At 35.8% G+C, this 22,925-nt stretch overlaps 3 protein-coding genes across 6 annotated transcripts in view; 2 read left to right on the top strand and 1 right to left on the bottom strand.

Moving 5' to 3' along the window:
• LOC128215800 (uncharacterized) overlaps positions 1–22,925 on the bottom strand; it is a 50,607-nt gene that overhangs the window by 7,511 nt on the left and 20,171 nt on the right. Inside the window, exon 2 of the mRNA XM_052922407.1 lies at positions 5,678–5,816. The gene's annotated coding sequence lies outside the window, so the exon portion shown is untranslated. The remainder of the gene's footprint in view (positions 1–5,677; positions 5,817–22,925) is intronic.
• Positions 2,653–3,771, top strand: LOC128215780 (clumping factor A-like). Its single transcript, XM_052922352.1, has one exon. The coding sequence runs from the start codon at positions 2,653–2,655 to the stop codon at positions 3,769–3,771; it is 1,119 nt and encodes a 372-aa protein (XP_052778312.1).
• Positions 6,858–22,925, top strand: part of LOC128205618 (protein gurken-like) — a 54,139-nt gene continuing 38,071 nt past the window's right edge. For 2 of the 4 annotated variants that reach the window (XM_052907399.1, XM_052907408.1), the window contains exons 1-2: positions 6,858–7,127; positions 15,658–15,784. The gene's annotated coding sequence lies outside the window, so the exon portion shown is untranslated. Of the gene's footprint in view, positions 7,128–7,214; positions 7,284–15,657; positions 15,785–22,558; positions 22,894–22,925 lie in introns of those variants that run through there. The other 2 variants (XM_052907419.1, XM_052907429.1) reach the window with 2 other exon arrangements.

Here is a 22,925-nt window from a genome sequence, read left to right as displayed (position 1 = left end):
TGGTTAACAATCACTGACACCGAGGCAGACAGGTATACAATCACTGACACCGAGACAGACTGGTATACAATCACTGACACCGAGGCAGACAGGTATACAATCACTGACACCAAGACAGACTGGTATACAATCACTGACACCGAGACAGACAGGTATACAATCACTGACACCGAGACAGACTGGTGTACTATCACTGACACCGAGACATACAGGTATACAATCACTTACACCGAGACAGAGTGGTTTACAATCACTAACACTGAGACATACAGGTATACATTCACTGACACCGAGACATACAGGTATACATTCACTGACACCGAAGCAGACATATATACAATATATCACTAACACCGGGACTAACATAATTTATATACAGTCACTTACACAAAGACATAAATCATGATAGTCACACCGAGACAGACATATATACAGTAACTTACACCGGGACTAACATTATTTATATACAGTCACTTACACCAAGACATAAATCATGATAGTCACACCGAGACAGACATATATACAGTCACTTACACCGGGACTAACATTATTTATATACAGTCACTTACACCAAGACATAAATCATGATAGTCACACCGAGACAGACATATATACAGTCACTTACACCGGGACTAACATAATTTATATACAGTCACTTACACCAAGACATAAATCATGATAGTCACACCGAGACAGACATATATACAGTCACTTACACCGGGACTAACATAATTTATATACAGTCACTTACACCAAGACATAAATCATGATAATCACTAACACCGAGACAGACATATATACAGTCACTTGCACCACACATATATAAAATAACTGACACCGAAACATACACTGACTCCGAGACAGACATTTATACAGTCAAGTTCACCGTGTCAGATAGATATACAGTGAATTACAAGGAGACAGACAAGAATATGTACAAACTTACACCAATACGTAATATATACAGTCCACTTATCACGAGATAGACATATGACAACGAGGCAGACATTTATACAGTCAATGACACCAAACAAAAATATATGAAGTATTCATTTTATTATACCCATAAAGAAATATTTACATTTTAAAACACCGATGCTGATATATGGACAGTAACTTACACGAAGACAGACGTATATACAGTCACTGAAAACGAGACGGATAGAGATACAGTCACTTACACCAAGTCGTACAAATGTACAGTCACTAATATATTTGTAGACATATGTGCAGACATCTTTAACATCTCTACATACGTATTTACAGACACACCGGGGCGGTACAGTCACTGACACTGGCGAACACAAGTCATTGCAACAGAGACAGACACCTACACCGTGGCGGATATATATACAGTAAATGACACTGAGACAGACAGGTATACAATTACGGACACCGAGACAGACCGGTATACTATCACGGACACCGAGATAGACTGGTATACAATCGCTGATACCGAGATAGACTGGTAAACAATCGCCGACACCGAGATAGTCTGGTATAGAATCACTGACACCGAGACAGACTGGTATACAATCACTGACACCGAGATGTACTAGTATACAATTGCTGACACCGAGATAAACAGGTATGCAATCACTGACACCGATACAGACTGGTATACAATCACTGACACCGAGACAGGCAGATAAACAATCACTGACACCAAGATAGACTGGTATACAATCGCTGACACTGAGACAGTCTGGTTTACAATCACTGACACCAAGACAGTCTGGTTTACAATCACCGACACCGAGACAAACAGGTATGCAATCACTGACACTGAGCAAGACAGTAATACAATCACTGACCCCGCGACAGGCAGACCTATACAACCACGGACACCGAGACATACTTGTATATAATCACGGACACCGAGATAGACTGGTATACGTACAATCGATGATACCGAGAAAGACTGGTATACAAGCAATGGCACCGAGAGAGACAGGTATACAATCACTGACACCGAGATAAACTGGTATACGTACAATCACTGACACCGACACAGTCTGGTATACAAGCAATGGCACCGAGACAGACAGGTATACAATCACTGACCCCGAGAACGGCTGACCTATGCAATCGCTTGCAACGAGACAGACTGGTAAACAATCACTGACACCGAGATAGTCTGGTTTACAATCACTGACACCAAGACGGACTGGTATACAAACATTGACACCAATACAGACTAGCATACAATCACTGACACTGAGACAGACAGGTATACAATCACTGAACCCGAGAACGGCTGACCTATACAATCGCTTGCAATGAGACAGACTGGTAAACAATCACTGACACCGAGACAGTCTGGTTTACAATCAATGACACCAAGACAGACTGGTATACAATCATTGACACCAAGACAGACTAGCATACAATCACTGACACTGAGACAGACAAGTATACAATCACTGAACCCGAGAAAGGCTGACCTTTACAATCACTAATACCGAGACAGACTGGTATACAATCACTGACACCGAGACAGACTGGTATACAATCACTGACACCAAGACAGACTGGTATACAATCACTGACACTGAGACAGACTGGTATACAATCACTGACACCGAGACAGACTGGTATACAATCACTGACACCGAGACAGACAGGTATACAATCACTGACACCGAGACAGAAATGTATACAATTTCAATCACTGACACCGAGACAGACAGGTATACAATCACTGACACTGAGATAGACTTATATACACTTACTGATACCGAGACAGACTGGTATACAATAACTAACCCCGAGACAGACAGGTTTACAATCACTGTCAACGACACAGAGTGGTATACAATCACTAACATTGCAACAAACGTGTATACAATCATTGACACCGATGCAGACTGGTATACAACCAATGACCCCGCGACAGACAGTAATACAATCACTGACATTGAGACAGTCCGGTATACAATCACAGACACCGAGACATACCGGTATACAATCACTGACACTGAGACAGACAGGTTTACAATCACTTACACCGTGATAAACAGATATGCAATCACTGACGTCGAGACAGACTGGTATACAATCACTGACACCGAGACAGTCTTGTATACAATCACTGACACCGAGACAGACTGGTATACAATCACTGACACCGAGACAGACTGGTATACAATCAATGACACCGAGACAGTCTGGTATACAATCACTTACACTGAGTCAGACTGGTATACAATCACTGAGACCAAGACAGACTGGTATACAATCACTGACACCGAGACAGTCTTGTATACAATCAATGACACCGAGACAGACTGGTATACAATCACTGACACCGAGACAGTCTTGTATACAATCAATGACACCGAGACAGACAGGTATACAATCACTGAGTCCGAGACCGTCTGGTATACAATCACTGAGACCAAGACAGACTGGTATACAATCACTGACACCGAGACAGTCTTATATACAATCAATGACACCGAGACAGACTGGTATACAATCACTGACACCGAGACAGTCTTGTATACAATCAATGACACCGAGACAGTCTGGTATACAATCACTGACACTGAGCCAGACAGGTATACAATCACTGAGACCAAGACAGACAAGTATACAATAATTGACACCGGGACAGACAGGTATACAATCACTGACACCGAGACAGACTGGTATGGAATTACTGACATAGAGACGGCAGGTGTACAATCACTGACACTGAGACAGACAGGTATACAATCACTGAGCCCGAGACCGTCTGGTATACAATCACTGAATACCGAGACTGATTGATGACGGTATATATCACTGACAGCGAGCCTGACAGACAGTGACAGGTTTATACTGATGATCACTGACAACGCGACAGACTGGTATACAAATACTGACACCTTAAGACAATCACTTACACCTATGAAGAAGGTATTAAATCACTGAGACCGAGACAGACAGGTATACAATCACTGACACCGAGACAGACAGGTATACAATCACTGACACCGAGACAGACAGGTATACAATCACTGACACCGAGACAGACAGGTATACAATCACTGACCTCGAGACAGACAGGTATACAATCACTGACACCGAGACAGACAGGTATACAATCACTGACACCGAGACAGACTGGTATACAATCACTGACACCGAGACAGACAGGTATACAATCACTGACACCGAGACAGACAGGTATACAATCACTGACACCGAGAAGGACAGGTATACAATCACTGACACCGAGAAGGACAGGTATACAATCACTGACACCAAGACAGACGGGTATACAATCACTTACACCTATGAAGAAGGTATAAAATCACTGACACCGAGACAGACTGGTATACAATCACTGACACCGAGAAGGACAGGTATACAATCACTGACACCGAGACAAACAGGTATACTTAACACGGGCGACCATGGTAGATGCTTTTCTCCCTACTTAGTTAAACAAAACAGAGTTATCAAAATATATTTTAATTATTTTTTTTGCATACGGGTACTTTTTTATTTTTGTCAGTGGGCAAGACAAGGATTTCGGCATGGCCATATATTTGGATCTTCTTATCTAAATGCGGGAAGTACAAGTACTGAGACCGAGGCCGGCAGATTTACAGACAGACAATTATAAAGACACTTACAAACATAATATTAAAAGTGATCGTTCAATATCATGATATTCCTCCTGTTCCTGTTAATCCATTTCTAATTTTATTTATGTAGTCATGTTGTTTATCCATTTCTTCTTCTTTATTCATAGATTTTTACATTTTTTTACAAGTTGTTATACCACTTTATAAATATTTTAAGATAATCTGTACGCAGTCTAGAATTATATAATTAATATGTTGTTCAAGCAAATAAATGTGGATGTTTTGTCATTTATGTTGACAAACCACAACCGATGATATGGACTCAAAACATGTCAATGTTCTTTTTCGTTGTATTCTTTTGTTTTATATCATGAACTCATACAAATATGGCAAAAATGGCACTCCTATTAATATAAATATTTTAGTTAGGCGGTAGATATGTCTTACCCGAGGGACGTAGTACGCCCCGCACACGCCCGCTTCTGTGTGTTATTTAGACTTAACGCTGTATGTACGCCACAGTCCTGTGGCGGATCCGTGGTCTAGTGGTAACACACTTGACTGTCAATCCAGGGGTTGTAGGTTTGATATCCCGCTGCACCACTATCAAATGCGAATCGTCTTCCGAGAGGGACGTTAAATGATGGTCCCGTGAGACAGTGCTATAAAAGAACCAGGGTAACTCTACCCAGAGATACATTTTGTCTGTAAACTATACTCAAAACCTTGTATGACTAACAATCTTATCGGAGCACTCGCCGGATACCACCACCAAACGAAGAAGAAGAAGAAGAAGAAGAAGAAGAAGAAGAAGAAGAAGAAGAAGAAGAAGAAGAAGAAGAAGAAGAAGAAGACTATACTTATCAAGTACTATACTTGTCAACCTATCAGAATACATGTTGCACAGTAGCCTAATATTACATGCAGACGGGCATAGACAAATGATCAGATTTGCCCATAATGACAACTATCAAAAACATAATAGTCTAAAAACAGAAAAACAAAACCAATGACTCGTGCTGCTCCATGTACAATAAAGAATATTAAAACGAGTTGTAAAAGCATTATTTACAAGTCTTCTGTTTAATAAAAGACCATCTTACTAGCCCATCCTAAGGGTACTCCTCTGCGACCGCCAGAGTGTCATCTCATGACGATTCGTCAGTCCTTGGTGTCTGTCATCTTCGGCCTCGTATTGCCTTCAGTACACACGCCATGGCTGGTCTCCCTCAGTTGGTAAAACTAATAATCAGAATAATGCGAAATAGTTAAAAATGTCCAACTGTTCTTCTCCGCTGTCTGGCGTTAAGTTAAGCCTTTATGTCTTTATAATACATTTGTGCAATGAAAATGGGGTATTTAATAAGGCTGTTTAGATAATGGCTTGTCCGATACTATTACTTATGTTTCGATAGAATGCAATTACACATAATTGTATAGAACGTGTTGTCCAAATCAAATTTTCAGTCGGTATGACATAACACAGAAACATTAGCTATGTACAACTGCAAGCTTTTTATTTATTTAAGTCAAAATACAATACAGTAGATGACCTTACTTGAACGACTTGAGCCTACTTCAAGTCCCTGTTTTTACCAGATAAGTGACTATTATGATTCCAAATCTTAAAAGTTAACAGCGACTTCCCTCATACTTTTTGATCGAGTGTTGGTCAATACTTAGGACGTCAGCGGAAAATCCTGGATCCGCTCATGATGATGTGACGATTAAAATAATTAAAAAAGAATCACCCACTTGTTCAATCATGAATGTCAGTTATTGCATCCCACTCTATTTGCGGAAAGGTTTTGGTCGATCGAACGTGTTCAGGAATTATAAAAAAATCAACAACAGAAAATCGAACCTATTCGAAAACCGGACTTGTCGGAAAACATTTGGCTATGCCCGCTAGTTTTGCAAACATTTGTAAGTGAAAGTTTATTATTTATAGGTATTTGTTTGTGCATAATAAACATTGTATGAAATATTTCCACTCTGAAATACTGAACGATCCATGCGCACGTTAGACCCAGCCTTGATGTTGGATTGGGCTGGGACCAATATACGGTTCCGGAAGATATACATGTACATGTAAGTTGGTCTCAAGGATCGGTCAACGTTGGAAATTACAAAACAGCAGGACAGAGTGAGGCTATATATGCAGGAAATCACTTGTTAAATTCTTTACAACCTATTTAAGGGAGATAACCCTTAACTGTCTTTTTTGGTCGTCAACCCTAATGGGAGGAGTTACCTATACTGATTTTGAAGTCGGCGAAAAAACACCGGTGTAACATCCATGTTTACCTGTGACCTGATAACACCGGCACACTTTTTGGGACCAATGTGCTTGTGATATTTACTGTAAATACGTTCATTCACACGTGTACGAAAATTGTCGGATTAACGAAGTGCCAGTTCTTTTTTCTATCATTCGACTTTAGTTTATATAAATATTTTATGTATATATACTTGTATATTTGTCGAAATACAAGTACACATGCCATGGTTTAATAAACAGTGATGCACATGATATGATAATTCAGTGTGTAGGTAGGTATTTCAAGTTTGTTTACTTTTTAGCTGTTTGTATGAAGATATGAGAATCTGCTTGTTGTTTATTTCTGTTGAACGTTTTCGGAGACTAGCCTGCACGTGATAACGAGCACGTGCATGATTATTCAAACTTCGAGATTCTTGAAACATAGGGTACAGTGTTTGTATATTACTAAAGTCTAGAGAATGCTGCTTCAGATTGTATTACAATAAATAGCAGTTTAAATTTGAGGAAAATATTTTAAATCCAGCAATCAAATTTAAATTTGAAGGTAACCAGCTTATTAAATCAGAAAAATTAATTGACAGTTCATTGAATGGCAAACTACAAGTATTTATATATTAACTTAAAAGGAGCTTAATGATAAATAATTTGTTTTTGGATTATGTGATATTTTAAAGTTATGATTGAGCACATGTATAGTAATATTTTCTTAAAGGGACTTTTGTGGTTTGTAAATGTGGTAAAATGATATGAAGTATCTAAAGTATTATATATATGCATTAACAGGATAACCATTTTTTTTTCAGACAGTAAACATGAGCGAGATCAGGCTTTAAACTTATCAGAAGTTACATTCTGTCCATAGTTGTTTTTTATTCACACTACATACATGTTTAAACAATCACTGGCTTCATACCAATTCGTGACTTATAGCAATTTGTAGGTAAAGTAATTTGCCAAATTGCTGAAAAATTTGGTTGATATTGTGTCCAGTGTAGGTTAAAGTGTTTGTATCTGTTTAAGTGACATTTACAACAACAATACCATTAGTAAGTGGGTGGGAGGGATGGTGTACATTATCTTGAGGGTGTATCATCTACTAGATAGACCTTCTGGTCCATTTAACCTTGCATCATCTCCCGGACTAGTGGAGAATAATTGTCTCAGTTGTAGTGAAAATTGAAGCAAGCATCATATTTATCATTTACTTTTATTTTGTGACATAAAAACTAGTAAAATACCTTTTTTTGTATACAAAATTTAAGGAGGCTGTTAAGTGACAAATTTATGTATTCTCAAGAGTTTTGTTAAAAGAGTATGTTTTTTTTTATAGGATTGTTGTCAGGTATGTTTTAATATACTGTTGCAGAACTTAAAACATAATACTGTCTACCACCTTGTACTTGAACAAGTCTAAAAAATTCTATGTTCTTTTCTGTTAGTTTGTGTTATTTCCTTTAACATGTGCATTTTTGAGGGTACATGTTAAAATTTGACCATTTAAAAGAACAGGTATGCCAACCTACCTTCCCTATTTTTTGGAGATGTAAGAGGAATAAAAGAGTTTTTTATTGGCCTTAGAGAAAAGTGATTTTTGACTTGCCTTAATCTGACATTCATGGCTGCTGTTTTTTTTCATTCATTCATACATTTTCTTCCTGGCTAAAAATAAAAGCAAGACAAGCATATTTTAAAACCCTTGTGCAGAAAAGGAAATTTATCTGTTAAAGCTGCACTATAGCTCTCACAGATTTACCATTTTGACCACTTTTTTTTATTTTGTCTTTGAAAGAGCCAATTTTTGTGTAAATATCTGCGAACCAGTGATATCAGACTGCTGACAAAAGACCATATCACAGATTCTCATATTTCCGTTTGAAAATTAATGTTTTACAGCTAAAAGCGTTACTAACGGTTTCAGAAAAATGCATAAAACGTCAACTTTTGAACTCAAATATGATAAACTGCGATCTGATTTTGTCAGCATTCCTATATCACTGGTTTGCAGATATTTACACAAAAATTGGCTCGTTCCAAGACAACAAATAAAAAAGTTGTTAAAACGTTCAAATTCTGTGAGAGTGAAGCTTTAATATTTAAAGTCCAGTATACAACTACCGTCACTCAGTGATTGTTCTAGAAACAACAGCTTGCTGTGCTCCCAGGATTTCCGGGATTTAGAACACAATAATATTTTTCAGCTGGTAACATTTAATATTTTCTTATAGTGTGATATTATAGGCAGTGGCAAATGTCACATCGATTGAGATAATTAAACAAACTTCAGTCAGTTGATGTCAATGTGCCGTTACTAATCTCTGGGGATTTCAATTTCTAATACATAATTCATATACATAAAAAGAATGTTTTGTAAAGCCTGTCCTAATCTTGAAGGCTATATAAAAATGGCCAATTGTTAGGCCTGAAAATGTTTTATAGTATACGAAATATATAATGATTTGGATATATTGATTATCATTCATTTCAGCCTTAGGAATTCCATTAATAAGGTTCGTATATTGATTGTTACAAACCTAATATAATGCAGGTAAAATTCAATTTATTATTCCCAATATGAGCTCATTGATGTCTGAAGCTGTGGTGGTTGTCGATCATTTTTATTGCATTAAATCAAGGCAGCCGTTTCTTTCCTTCATATAAGGAAACTTTTGTTGACAGGGTGTAAATATTGTTACATAAATACCAAACATTTCACTCAAAAGAAATGTTGAATCCTGATAGTAAATACAAACAGGGGTGAAAGGAGCAATCCCTGGCTTGAATGAGTCCACTTGTTTTCAGCACAGTTTTAATGCTTAGCAAATATAGAACTCAACAAACACTTTGCTGTGACCTTTTCCCCTTTGCTAAAATGTGCATTACTGTTAAACATGTGAGTTGTCGGAATTTAGATACACCTGTTCTGTGAAATATTTATTTTTTGTACGCATAATTGCATAATATTTACATTATTTTGATGTATGTGCAGATTACATATATGAATGTACACTGACACATTCATTGATTGGGAAGGATTTATGTGGCCACTCAAATAGTTTATGAATGAAATACCTGTCTTAACCACAAACATTTCCAAAATGTGAAATGGGTTGGTTTTGGCTAACCTTGGGCTATGTGTAACACTGCATGCAAATTGTATCAGTTCAATTATATAGTACTGTATTTAACAAAAATCTTACGTCAAATTTTAACTTTTATAGTCACACCGGCCTTACTGGCGTTACATTCCTCATAGGTATTAATGCATGCCTAGGCAAGCACAGAATTATTTAAAATTGCAATGTTTTAGTCTTAAATGAAGACTTATATAAAAGGTTGTTATGCTTGTTCTTAAATTAAGTACAGGTAATTGTTTATTTGTTAGTTTTTATGAAAATTAAATGTTCAAGCTTTATATAAGCACAGCTAGGAGAACATTTAACCCCTTTCAATCAAGCATTTGTTTGGGCGTCCGCTGAAATACATGTATGTATAAGCATTAGAAATGGAAGCATTATGAATACATGAAGATGCTAGTATGTTCATGACCCGTTTTTGACATATTGTTTTCTTCTTTTGGGTTTATAATGAGCTGAAACAATGTGTCATTGAAATAAGTTTTGTATTAAAGTCTATTTTACCGCATTTTTGTTTTTAAGATTGTGTTGTCATTGTTTTTCTTTCAGATAAATCTTTCAAGGGCTTGTCTTGATTCATGACAGCCATGGTTGTGTTACTGTTGTCATGAAAAGATCTTGAACATAAATTTACTTCCATATATCTGAACACAAATCTGAAGACTAACAGAACCATTTTCAAGGCTAAAAAAGATAATGACTTGCCCTCATCCACACTCGAATGAACTAGCATTATCATCTACAAGCAAAGCTCTCATTGTTTGATGATTCATTCATTATAAGTATTAAAAATTAGTCTTAAAACAAAACAAAATGATGCATTTAAAAACAAATATGAAATCTGTTAAAGGGACATTACACCTGAGATTCGCACAAAAAAAAGTTTTTTTCTGTAAGCCTAACGAATCTCAGAACAAATATTTAATAATATGTTTTACTCTTTATATCAAAATTTAAAAAAAAAATACATCAATTTAAAATAAAATTGGGTCAGAGACCAGGTTCGAACCAATGTCGCCAAAATTGCAGCCTAGTGTTGTATCCACTGTGCTACGAAGGCTTACCCTAAATGGTTGGAATATTTAAGCTATGTATCTAACTTGGTAATATCACATGATAACATCGACTAGCCAATCACGTAAAAGGAATTAATTCTACTAGGTAGACTAGACATACCTAGTATTTTTTTAAATGGAAAAATACGAAAAAAAAATGCAATGATAAATTAATTTTAAACTATGTGGTACTTCAGTTAGTAAGTTTCAATGCATTGTACACATTGATACCAAGTTTATGTCAGCTTTCGACAATTTTCTTTTTTTATCCGCTATTTCATCATACGGAGTGCAGCCCCTTTAAGCAGAACCATTCTATGGCCAATACCCGTATATATGGAGCACTCTTATTATCATAAAATAATCAGACATTAGCTATTCTGTTTCAAATTTAATGTGAACGGTCAATATGTTTGCCAGTCCACCAATAAGAACTGCAGTAAAATGTTGACCAATATTGAGTTTAAAAGTTTATTATTTTGAAAAATACTGCCATTTAAAAATGATTTTAACCATTATCACAATCCACAGGGAGGATTTGGCACATAATGAGACACTTTAAAAGGCCGTAACACGTATGCCTTAAATCTATAATATTCCCTTTCACACACAAACACACAACTTTTAATCACATTAGCTGCTATACTTGGAAGGTCTAATTTTGGTGGTGACTTTGACTAGTTAGCTTTCTGAAGAGCTATTTTCTAGTAAGTTCAATAGGAAAAATGACACCTGACAGTTGCAATGACAGTACAGCTTTTTTGCTAACCATGCTGATGATGACATGGTATTTTGATCAAAAGTCACAAAAGACTGGGAATGTTCTTTGAACTGAAATGAAGAGATAAATCATTCACATGGTTCATTTTCATCATTTCTTGATCATTACCAGTTGGATGGGGAGTCAGTTTTATCAGATTACAGAACTGTCTTTTTTTCCTCTCAGAAATACAGAGGAAATATTTAGTTTATAGGCCAGATAGATGCTGGACTAAAATGCCTTGGAATTTGGAAGGAAATGATTTTATCACCCCTTCATTCCAAGGCAATCAGCTTAAATAATGTACACTTGGTGGAGAATCATTGAATCTGGCATTGTCAGGGTATTTTTGATTTTGGTTATGATGAATTGTGCTTTGTAGGATTGTATGAGCTGCCTGGCCACAATGGGTTGATTTATCATCATTTTGTGTGAGAAAACGGAGACTGAGTATACCAGTATTCAATTACTTTTTGCCTTTACAAGCTGCTATATGAGGACATGTCCACTGAGAATTCAATAAGAAGGCAGAAAGAAAATTTGTAGGAACTTTTAAGCCGAGCACTTTGATAAAGCCTATTGTTTTTTGAAAGTATTACTTTAACCTCAATGCTTAAAGTAAAGGTTAGATTGACTTAAACAGGGCACTGTTGAACAAGTAACATAATTGTGCAAGCTTTTTTATCAGCCCCCTAAAGGTGAAGCTGATATAGCAATAGTTGGTCTGAGTGTGTGTGTGTGTGTGTGTGTGTGTTTGTGACTGTGTGTGCATGTGTGAGCAATGTTGTCTGGAGCATAACTTGAAAAGTCTTTAGGGTATTGACTTACAAACTTCATATACAGATAGATCTCATTTAGGAGAAGTGCAGTGCACAGGAACCATAACTCTGGCTGCAGAATGCTTTAAGTTATTGTCCTTTGTTAATTCTCATACTTTTGCATCAGCGCCTTTTTTCAGTAGTGTAATTACCCTAATTAATAAAAATATTTACTTCAAACATAATATATTATTGATCACAAAAACTATAATCCTAACTTTGGTTTTCGAAAGGTTATTATTCACTTTAAACATCAAACACATATAAAGATATTGAGGCAAAATGCAGTACTCAAGACCCAAAACTCTATTTTTGCTTATGACAGAGTTATTATGCATTGTTTAATTGAAATCATTTGTTTGTAAGGTGAAGTTGATACTGTTCTTAATAATAACCGGACAAAAGAAGTTTGATGAGAGTATATTGGAGTCATCCTGTGGTTGGTTGGTCGGTCGCGGGCCGTTGCAATTTGTGCCCTTTTCACCAGAACTTTTCATTGGTCGGTAGATTTTGATTTCCTCGGATCGTCAACAAGGAACGGAATCGCAGTTTGATATTACCAGGATTCTGATATATAGTATTCTGGCTTACAATATAACTCATCGGTACTTGGCATCTAGTATGTCGTTAAAGAATGACACGACACGGCAAAAGATTTTATATGAATCATCATTGTCATTTTCATTTCGGACGCTTGAAACAAACATGACTGGTGGCATGCAAAAAATAAAGAAAATAGAACATTAACTTTGTTAACTCTGCTGACAAAGATCTTATCATTGATGTAGATCAGAGAGCATATCAAGCTGGACCCTCTGATCAAGACTCACACATGATTTCATCTCCTGCAATCTCCCTAATGTGCCCACAGAGATACCCAGCCAGAACTTCAGATTGAGGCTTATCAGCAGCTTAAGTACACCAGTTTTTATAAGAGTCAATAAAAAACATTATTTAACAGTATAATTACATTACTTTTATTCTTGTGCAGTGTTTCGAAAAAGTGCCATCGGCAAACCATTGCCCTTTTTGCAACATTTGCTTGCTGTTGAATTTAGAGTTCAACAAAGTGTTTGAGACATAATTTCAGAGAAGTTCTTGTCACAAGAGAATTGGAGAAAAGTCTTACAATTTACTGACGGATATAAAAGAAAAGACTTCCTATGGAAAATAAGATGTCCCTGCTGAATAAATTTGCAGAGATTTGATGCCTTTAGTGTTCCTAGAAAGATTTAACATGGATATAACCCGTACAGTGTCCCTAGAAAGCCCGTTTTGGGATTCAGTTTGAGAAATCTTTGAAAGATTTTTATTTGTGTATAATTTGGCACATAATGAGACACCTATTGAACTGGATCAGTGTCAGTGTGTGTATACCACATGATAAATTACGTCATATATGCTACATCAGACGGCAACATTTTGCTTAAAATAAAGACTTATAAATCAAAGATAACTTTTCTTTTACTACATCATTTCAAATAAAACAAAGGGCAGTATTTGCCTCTTAATTAAAGAGCCCTGCCTTCGTTTTATTATCAAAGTTTGATAAGGTGATTAGTTTTATCAAACACTTCGACAAACCTGTTTACAAAATAATTTTTTGACAGTGCTCCGTCAGACGGCAGTATTGTGAAAAGGTTTATCTAAGTGTTTTAAGAAACTAAACTCTAAATTAAACTCTTGTAAAAGACCGAATGCGGGGCACCGTATGCGGCGTAGACTGTGCTACTTTTCATTTAAAATGGTGAAGAAGTAGTAAAGTTATCTTTGTTTAAAGTCTTCATTTGAAGCAAAATATTGCCTTCCAAAGTAGCATTTATGACGCAATTTATCACGTGGTATACACACACTGAGTGTGGGATGTTTAATATTGCATTACATACATCAAACATTTAAAATGCACCAATTAGCTAAATCCAAATCCCCCTTTGATCATTCACAGCGTTTATTTCTGGGGTTCCTGGAAAAGGGGGCTTTCCCTTCCTTAAAGTTGCGCCTGTAAAATGAGCACCCTGAGACTCACGTCAATTCCAAGAACTGGCCCTATAGTGGTCCAAATCATAGAGTACTGTGATACTGTTGGTAATTGGATTTTTTTCATCCATCTCTTTTAATGTTTTAGGCTTTACGTAATTAGTGAAGAAAAATAAGCAATAACTAATAACTTTCTATTTCACTTTGAAATTCAAAATCAACCTTATATTCCTTTGTTCATAAGATTTAGACAAAACCTTCTCTCGAATTAACAACACCCTTGGCATTAATTGTAGTTTTTGGAATCTCAAAGAATGCTTTCTGTAATTTCTTGGAGGCGATAACAAGCAGAAAACAGGAGGCATGTCATCCTCTTTTATTACAGAGTCTATTAGTTTGTTCCTTAACCAATAACAGATGACAGTTTTATGTATTGAATGATGAGCAAAGATGTCATATACTCTATATAAGGGATAGAATCAAGCCATGTACAGAATAAGCATTTACAGAAATGATACAAATATTCCCGGTGGAGCACATCTTGTCTTCGTGTACATAAATTTTAGATTGGCTTTTTTCTGTTGGGGGTTGCAAGGTGATATCTGAGGAGCAACCGAACAGCCGGCAATGGGGGGAGATTGTAAAAAGTTGCTTCTCAAATAGCTTTAAATTTATCACAAGTATTTATTTTTCACTAGTTAATTTTCCAATAGTTATTGACATTGACCCAACCGTTTTGGGATCACAATCATTTTCGTATTCAGACTTAAGTGCTCAAGACCAAGGTCTTGACTGTAGCTCATTTTCAAAACACATTTTATATAAAAAAAACTTCTTATGCGAGTGATGAATGTAGGGTGGGGGAATTTCCACTGACAGATTCCCTGCCTATAATGTTTGGGAGTCTACCTGAAAGGTGTGATATTGTGATAAGAATGTTCTGAAAGTCTGGGACTGTACAAGTGGCAGATAATGCCTACAAGTGGATACACTTCATCATTATGTGATTACTCCAGTTTATTATAGAATAACAGTGTGTTTTTATGCTTTTTCAGTGTAGCTAACATTAGGGATAACAAGCTGGTTGGAAGTGTTTGGATTATTGAGGTGCTAAATGCCGAATCATCATTAGAAAAATTGGAAAGTCCTTCACAGACACAGCTCATTTCCTGGAAAAATATTGTAAGTATTGCTGTATTTCATGGACTTGAAGTAATAATCTTAAATTTATTCACATAACCAGGTAATATAAATGAAAATACATTCCAATAGGGAACACAAGTTTCGGTATTATAATAATTCTGTTCAGCAATCTGATGGGCAACCATTAGAAATGTCTGGTCGGTTTCATCATGCTGACCTATGTAATTATTCACAGCTTCTTTCAATATTTTATTTAATTCTTCTTTTTTAATGGGCGTTTATCTCATTGGGAGGTTCTGAAGGCCAGATTGTGAGTCCCATAAATCAGAGGCTTTAAGTCAATGAAATTACTCTTTCAAGTTCAAGTTTGCCATCCAAAAAGAGATTTTTATGCCCCCACAAAGTGGCGGCATATAGGGTTGCCCTTGTACGTACGTACGTACGTACGTACGTACGTACGTACGTACGTATATGACTTGTAACGTACGTACGTACGTACGTCCCGAAGATTGTTTCCGATCTAATTCTTGAAAACCGTTTGTCCAATCCTCACCAAACTTTAAACACATGTTTGTGACCATAATATCTTGATCAAGTTCGATAGTCATGGAAATCGCTTTAGTCATTTAGGAGTTACGGCCCTTTTTTGCCAAAAATTCCCGAAGATTGTTTCCGATCTAATTCTTGAAAACCGTTTGTCCAATCCTCACCAAACTTTAAACACATGTTTGTGACCATAATATCTTGATCAAGTTCGATAGTCATGGAAATCGCTTTAGTCATTTAGGAGTTACGGCCCTTTTTTGCCAAAAATACTTCAAAAATATATGTTTCCAATCTAATTCTTGAAAAGTATGTGTCCAATCCTCACCAAACTTTACATACATGATTGTGACCATAATATCTTGATCAAGTTCGATAGCCATGGAAATCGCTTTTGTCATTTAGGAGTTACGGCTCTTTATTTGCAAAAAAAGACTTGAAAAATACGTCCCGAAGATTGTTTCCGATCTAATTCTTGAAAACTGTTTGTCCAATCCTCACCAAACTTTTAACACATGTTTGTGACCATAATATCTTGATCAAGTTCGATAGCCATGGAAATCGCTTTAATCATTTAGGAGTTAGGGCCCTCAGATTATCCTGAATAATCATTATGGCTTATTTTCTGTGACAAAAAATCGAAGTGGGGGCATCCGTGTCCTATGGACACATTTCTAGTTTCATGATTTATTCACACAGAGACTCACTTTAATTACCTTTTGTAACAGTCAAGAGGTTAATTTTGGGAGGCTTTGCAAGGCAACTGGTCATTCCTATTTATAAGGCAAATGGGCAATTATAGTCTTGGGTTGTGAAATAGGACAATATCTCAACCCTGGGAAACCTCTACTGCAGATAGTCATGTGTAAGAATTACAAGAATGCACATTCCAATCAATCATCAGTTAATAAGCTATTGGCATAACAAAAACCACTTGGGTTGACCTGGCAGATATTTCACTAAATCTATTTTTAATTAAGTCCTATACTCAATTAACACATAATATCAGACAACATCAATAATTATGCCTAATAGTATTAATGTAGAATATAATCAATCAACATATTAAATGGTATTGATAAAGCTTCGTTTTGCCATATTTGTGAAAAAAACAACAAAAAAATTCGGACAAAGCTGGGGGTTAAGTCTTCTGTTAGTAGGTACTGTACAAATATTGCAAAAGAATTCCAGGATTTTACCAAAAAGAAACTCATTTCATTTGTCTATAGGTAATTTATAGTATAGTTCCATTTAATTATAGTGAACTTTTCTATTCTTTTACATTTATTAATAAACTATTGGAAGTATAGTAAGTATACTATATAGTAATTGTGTTATATGATTGGATGAATAAGAAATTATAGAAGTATATGTATTTGATATTTTCTCAAACATTAGGAAGTTTATCATCAATAATGGAACATAATTCAGATTACACAATGATAGACGCTGCTTTTTTGCTTGTTCCAGGACATTCTACTGTTGTCAAAATCTAATGGTTCAAAAATTTCCAGATTTTTAATAGGCAAAACAAAAAAGGTTATAATTCAAAAATTAAATACATTGTTAAAATCTTGTTGTTTGTTTAAGTGTCTGTGGTCCGGGTCCTTTGTAATCTGCAGAATAAACTCTCATACTTGATCTGTATTACCGAGATGCTTTGTCAACAAATAGACAAAAATTGAGGTGTCCATACTATCAGTGGATTTGTCCACATTTCGGCAGGGGGGCGGGGGCACGGGGGCACCATCATTGAACTCTATAGCCGTGTATGACAAATATTTAACCCTGTCCCTACCCCAAGGCTATGTGTTTGAAGGAAAGGTTACAAATGATTTCAGACAATCAACAATGTTGTTTTTTCGTGACTTTCTTGTGAATTATGAAAAGAAATCCAACCTACTACTTTTTTTCAGTATGTAACAGGAAACACATGCATGTTTTTGGCCTAACTTCAATCATGGCCGACGCATGGTAATGAATGTTCAAGTTTCCAGTTAATCGTTTAGGTCCTCCTAAAGAATTGTCCCAAGGGGTCCTCAGATATGTCTTACGTTTCTGTAAAATCAAGCCTTTGACAACTTTTCCATACTTGGATATAATTTTAGCTTAGTTTTCTAGCTGTTTATAATTTGAGACATATTAATTTTATACACTAGATTAGGTTTTGTAACAGAAAATAACAGAGTTGTGTTTTTAATATTCTCAGGGCCAGTAAGCCTGGTGCCAGCACTTCCATAGATGATAAATTTGCAAAGGGATCAATTAGTTTCTTCTATTTCTATTCTAACTCAAGCATTGTATCTGTAGATGATGATCATTGAAATTCATAGTACATGCAAGATATAATGTATTTGTTTCATGTTTCATTATTGATGCACTCTTACTCCCAGATAAGATGTACCAGTCTACCACAATTAATACAATTGTTTTTATTTTCCAAAAAGGATGAATTCATATTGAAAACAATGGTTCTTATGAAAGATACTGTCTTTACTTTGAAACAAAGGTGCAGAAAACACAGAATTTCTACCATATGAGATGATAGTTGATCACTGTTAATCTTTTAGGACCCACCAGTCATTAGGACCCACCAGTCATTTAATATTTGTACGTCATCAGCTATTAAATATATGATTACAAACTTGTAATCAGTAATTAATTTTTTCCATAAATGCATTATTTAATAAGAATTTAAAGGTTTATCACTCAAAATTTATCTTTGTTATACATGTGTATGTATTGATTTTATTAACAAATGTCACTTTAAGTCTTTAGTTTTTACCAGGAGTTGACCTTTCAGCATACCATCCCATATGATGCAGTTAGTGCATGGCTGTTCCCTGGGAAACGACACAATTTATTGGAACCACCTCCTTCTGCCTGTGATTGCTGTTTTACTTAAAAATGCATGGATCTGGAAATTTTTCCCTTGGCTTTAATAAATCAATTAATTCCTTATTAAAGTATTTCTGGGTTTGATTGTGAGGACAGGGTCTTAATGTGGGATCCAATCAATGTTAAAGCAAGTCTTGTTTTCTGTATTCCAGTGTAGGATGATAAGCGAATTACAGAGAAAAAACTATGTTTTCCATTTTTGTCATCACTGTAGATTCTTTCTTTAATCAAGGACGGTGTCATTGTTTCCTTTCAACTCATTTTCATGTATACAAATATTAGTGTTTTAGGTATATATCATTTTTATGCCCCCACAAAGTGGCGGCATATAGGGTTGCCCTTGTCCGTACGTACGTCTGTCTGTCTGTACGTACGTACGTACGTACGTCCCGAAGATTGTTTCCGATCTAATTCTTGAAAACCGTTTGTCCAATCCTCACCAAACTTTAAACACATGTTTGTGACCATAATATCTTGATCAATTTCGATAGTCATGGAAATCGCTTTAGTCATTTAGGAGTTACGGCCCTTTTTTGCCAAAAATACTTCAAAAATATATGTTTCCAATCTAATTCTTGAAAAGTATGTGTCCAATCCTTACCAAACTTTACATACATGATTGTGACCATAATATCTTGATCAAGTTCGATAGCCATGGAAATCGCTTTTGTCATTTAGGAGTTACGGCCCTTTATTTGCAAAAAAAGACTTGAAAAATACGTCCCGAAGATTGTTTCCGATCTAATTCTTGAAAACTGTTTGTCCAATCCTCACCAAACTTTTAACACATGTTTGTGACCACAATATCTTGATCAAGTTCGATAGCCATGGAAATCGCTTTAATCATTTATCCTGAATAATCATTATGGCTTATTTTCTGTGACAAAAAATCGAAGTGGGGGCATCCGTGTCCTATGGACACATTTCTAGTTCTATTTGCATGAAATTGAGTGCTTCTAATTGCATTGTAAAAGTCATGCTACAAAAGTATCAATTTGAACAATTCAGGAGTTAAATATTCCAATTTTTAAAAGTGAGCTTATTTCCTGGTATCCCGTGTAAAAACAACAAGAGGGATGTTACTGCAAATTTCTTAAGTGATTGAGAAAAATAAAAGCTAAATCATTTGCTTTGGGAATGTGTCAAAACACCTGCACTTTGACAAATTAAACTTATCTTCGTATAGTTGTGAATTCTTAAATTTACAATGTTCAGGTGTAAGTGTACATGCTCACTGAGTGTGCGGCAATTGTTCAGAAATTAATTGCCTCTTTGGAAGTGCTGATAGACTTAAGGTTGATGAATTCTATGATTCTGAAACAAGTCTGCATGATAAAACTGATGATTCTTGGCAAAATCAGAAAAAGAGGTGGATCTTTTTGTCAGTTGATTGTTCTCAAAGTGTTTTATGGCAAGCTTTATCAGCCAGACTATAGTTTCTTATTCACCCACAGAGCGATTAGCATCCAGTATAACTTTTGTCAAAGACATTCCTTACATTCTAGTAATGCCAGACTGTTGATGCCACTCTGAGTTTCTAAAAATCAGGCTGTTAACATAAGTAAAAAGCACCACTTTTTTCATCATGCATTGGTATGATAATGAGTTTGAAATGCAAAAGACAAGATAAACCTTATGTTCTGTTCTGTTCTGATATAAGGTGGTTGGTTTTGCTGACCGAAATAGAGTTAGATCCATTTTCCAAAGGAACATAACTTTCCTGCGGGACATTTCTTACATCCTCCTTTCCCTGTCTAGATTTCATTTAATCTTTTAAGATTAACATACTGTCTGGAACAAACACATTGTTGATCGGATGCATTGTTGATCAGGATGGCTGTAATATTTCTTGCTTAGTATACATGTTTGTGTTGGGCTTCTTTACAATTATACATCAAATTATTTTATCAGCCCATTTCTTAGACATGCCACTATAGGAGAGTCTGTTTAACCAAAATAATGCCACAATTCATTTTATAATCTAAGAGCCAATTTCCGTGGAACTCCTAACATTTTATTAGAAGCTTCTTTAGGGGCATTTCTGTGACTTTGCCCTGTAATCAAGAGTAATCTTTAACAATTATGCAGATTATTATGAATGGTGAGAGTTGGTGCAAAAATGACAGAAACTCAAAGAGAAAAATGACTTCCATTAACGAATGAAATTGTTCTGAAAAGCACGTCATTAAAGGACTGCCTCAGATAAACAATAGCCATTGTTTTAATTTGTGCTTTAGATAAAATAATTTAATCAACAATTATGATGTACTTTTAAAATGTTGTGGGTTTGATTGTTTTCACTTCTGTCATGGCAAACAATTTATGATGATGTACTCTTGAAATGTTTTTGGTTTGATTATTTTCACTTTTGTCATGGCGATCTCAATGTCAATGTTAGGGTTAGAGAGTACTACTGCAATTGATGAGTGACGAAATGTCATTTTAAGTGCAACAGGGAGAAACATGCACTAGCCCATACCTTTTCATCATGATAACCAAGAACTTAGTGCTTGTGAGAGAATCATGCAGGTAGGATGACATTTCTGGAAGTGAGAAAGGCCGTTGATGAAACTTTGATGAGATTGCCTGTATTTTCCTTTATTACCTTGTCGGCATGTGGCCACCTTTTACAGGGCAATAACAGAGAGGTATTACAACCTGTCATTGCATCATAGATGTCATGGTAACTTTGCTTGGGTAATACTACTGGTTATTCAATCAGACTTCTGGCCACAATTTGTGCCTGGAGTGGACTTGACATTGTTGTGCTGGTACAATTAGTGGCCAGGTGAATGCTCTTCAAGGATAGCTAAAAGGTCTGTTGCAGTATTAAGTATGTTTGTATTGTTTTGTATTATATGTAATTTGCTCAATTTGGGTTAACAATTATGAGATAGGGATGTATTGAGTTGGTCCTTCAGAAGCAATCGGAAGCTCATGTCACAATGAACATCATATGATTAATTTGGTGAATTGTTGATGTTGTTATTGATTTTTCATACTGAATCTGTTTAATTAAAACTTTGACTAGGCAATGAATTGAACGAAAAAAGCATTTCAACCAATCACACGCTAGCAAGCATTAGCTAATAGATGAAGGCAATTGCGGCACGTTTTGTCAATAATTTCTCTTTGCGTCACACTGACCGATGAAAAGTGATTTCTTGAGAGTCTCTTCAGTCAGAATGTGGTGTAATTTAATTTTTCCTGTTCACTGGTTTATTGTTTATGAAGATCTGATGTGTTCCCTATCCCAGAAGATGAATTTCTTAGATATCCCTTATCTGTATTGTTTTCCCCAGCAGCAAATTTCAATCTGTTTGTCAAATCCTCATTGACAGTTATGTTATTTTAGTAAATTAACCATTTGTTGTATTTGATATGGAATGAATGATGGATTTGCAAGATTTTTTTATAGACTAGGTGGTAGATAATTTAATATAATGGTATTATTGTTTATTCGTGGAATATTCATTGTAGAATTATTTGCGTTCTGTAATTTATAAAATGAATACTTCAGAGTACTACAAAGTACTTTGATGTGGCTTGCGGATGTGTCAATGTGTATTGTAGTGTGTTTCAGTCTTGCAGATGTGTTTTGCAGATTTTGCAGATGTGGTCATTGATAGTTTGTGTGTGTTGCAGGTGTGGGTTACAGAATTGTTCGTATAATTATTGCAAAGATTACCTTTAAAGGACACTATTAGGTATGGTATATAGACATGTAAAAAAAGTAACA

The sequence above is a fragment of the Mya arenaria genome, chromosome 2 (assembly GCF_026914265.1).
Source record: "Mya arenaria isolate MELC-2E11 chromosome 2, ASM2691426v1".
NCBI lineage: Eukaryota > Metazoa > Mollusca > Bivalvia > Myida > Myidae > Mya > Mya arenaria.
The sequence above is the reverse complement of the archived record's forward strand: the minus strand, read 5'-3'. Positions and strand labels throughout refer to the sequence as shown.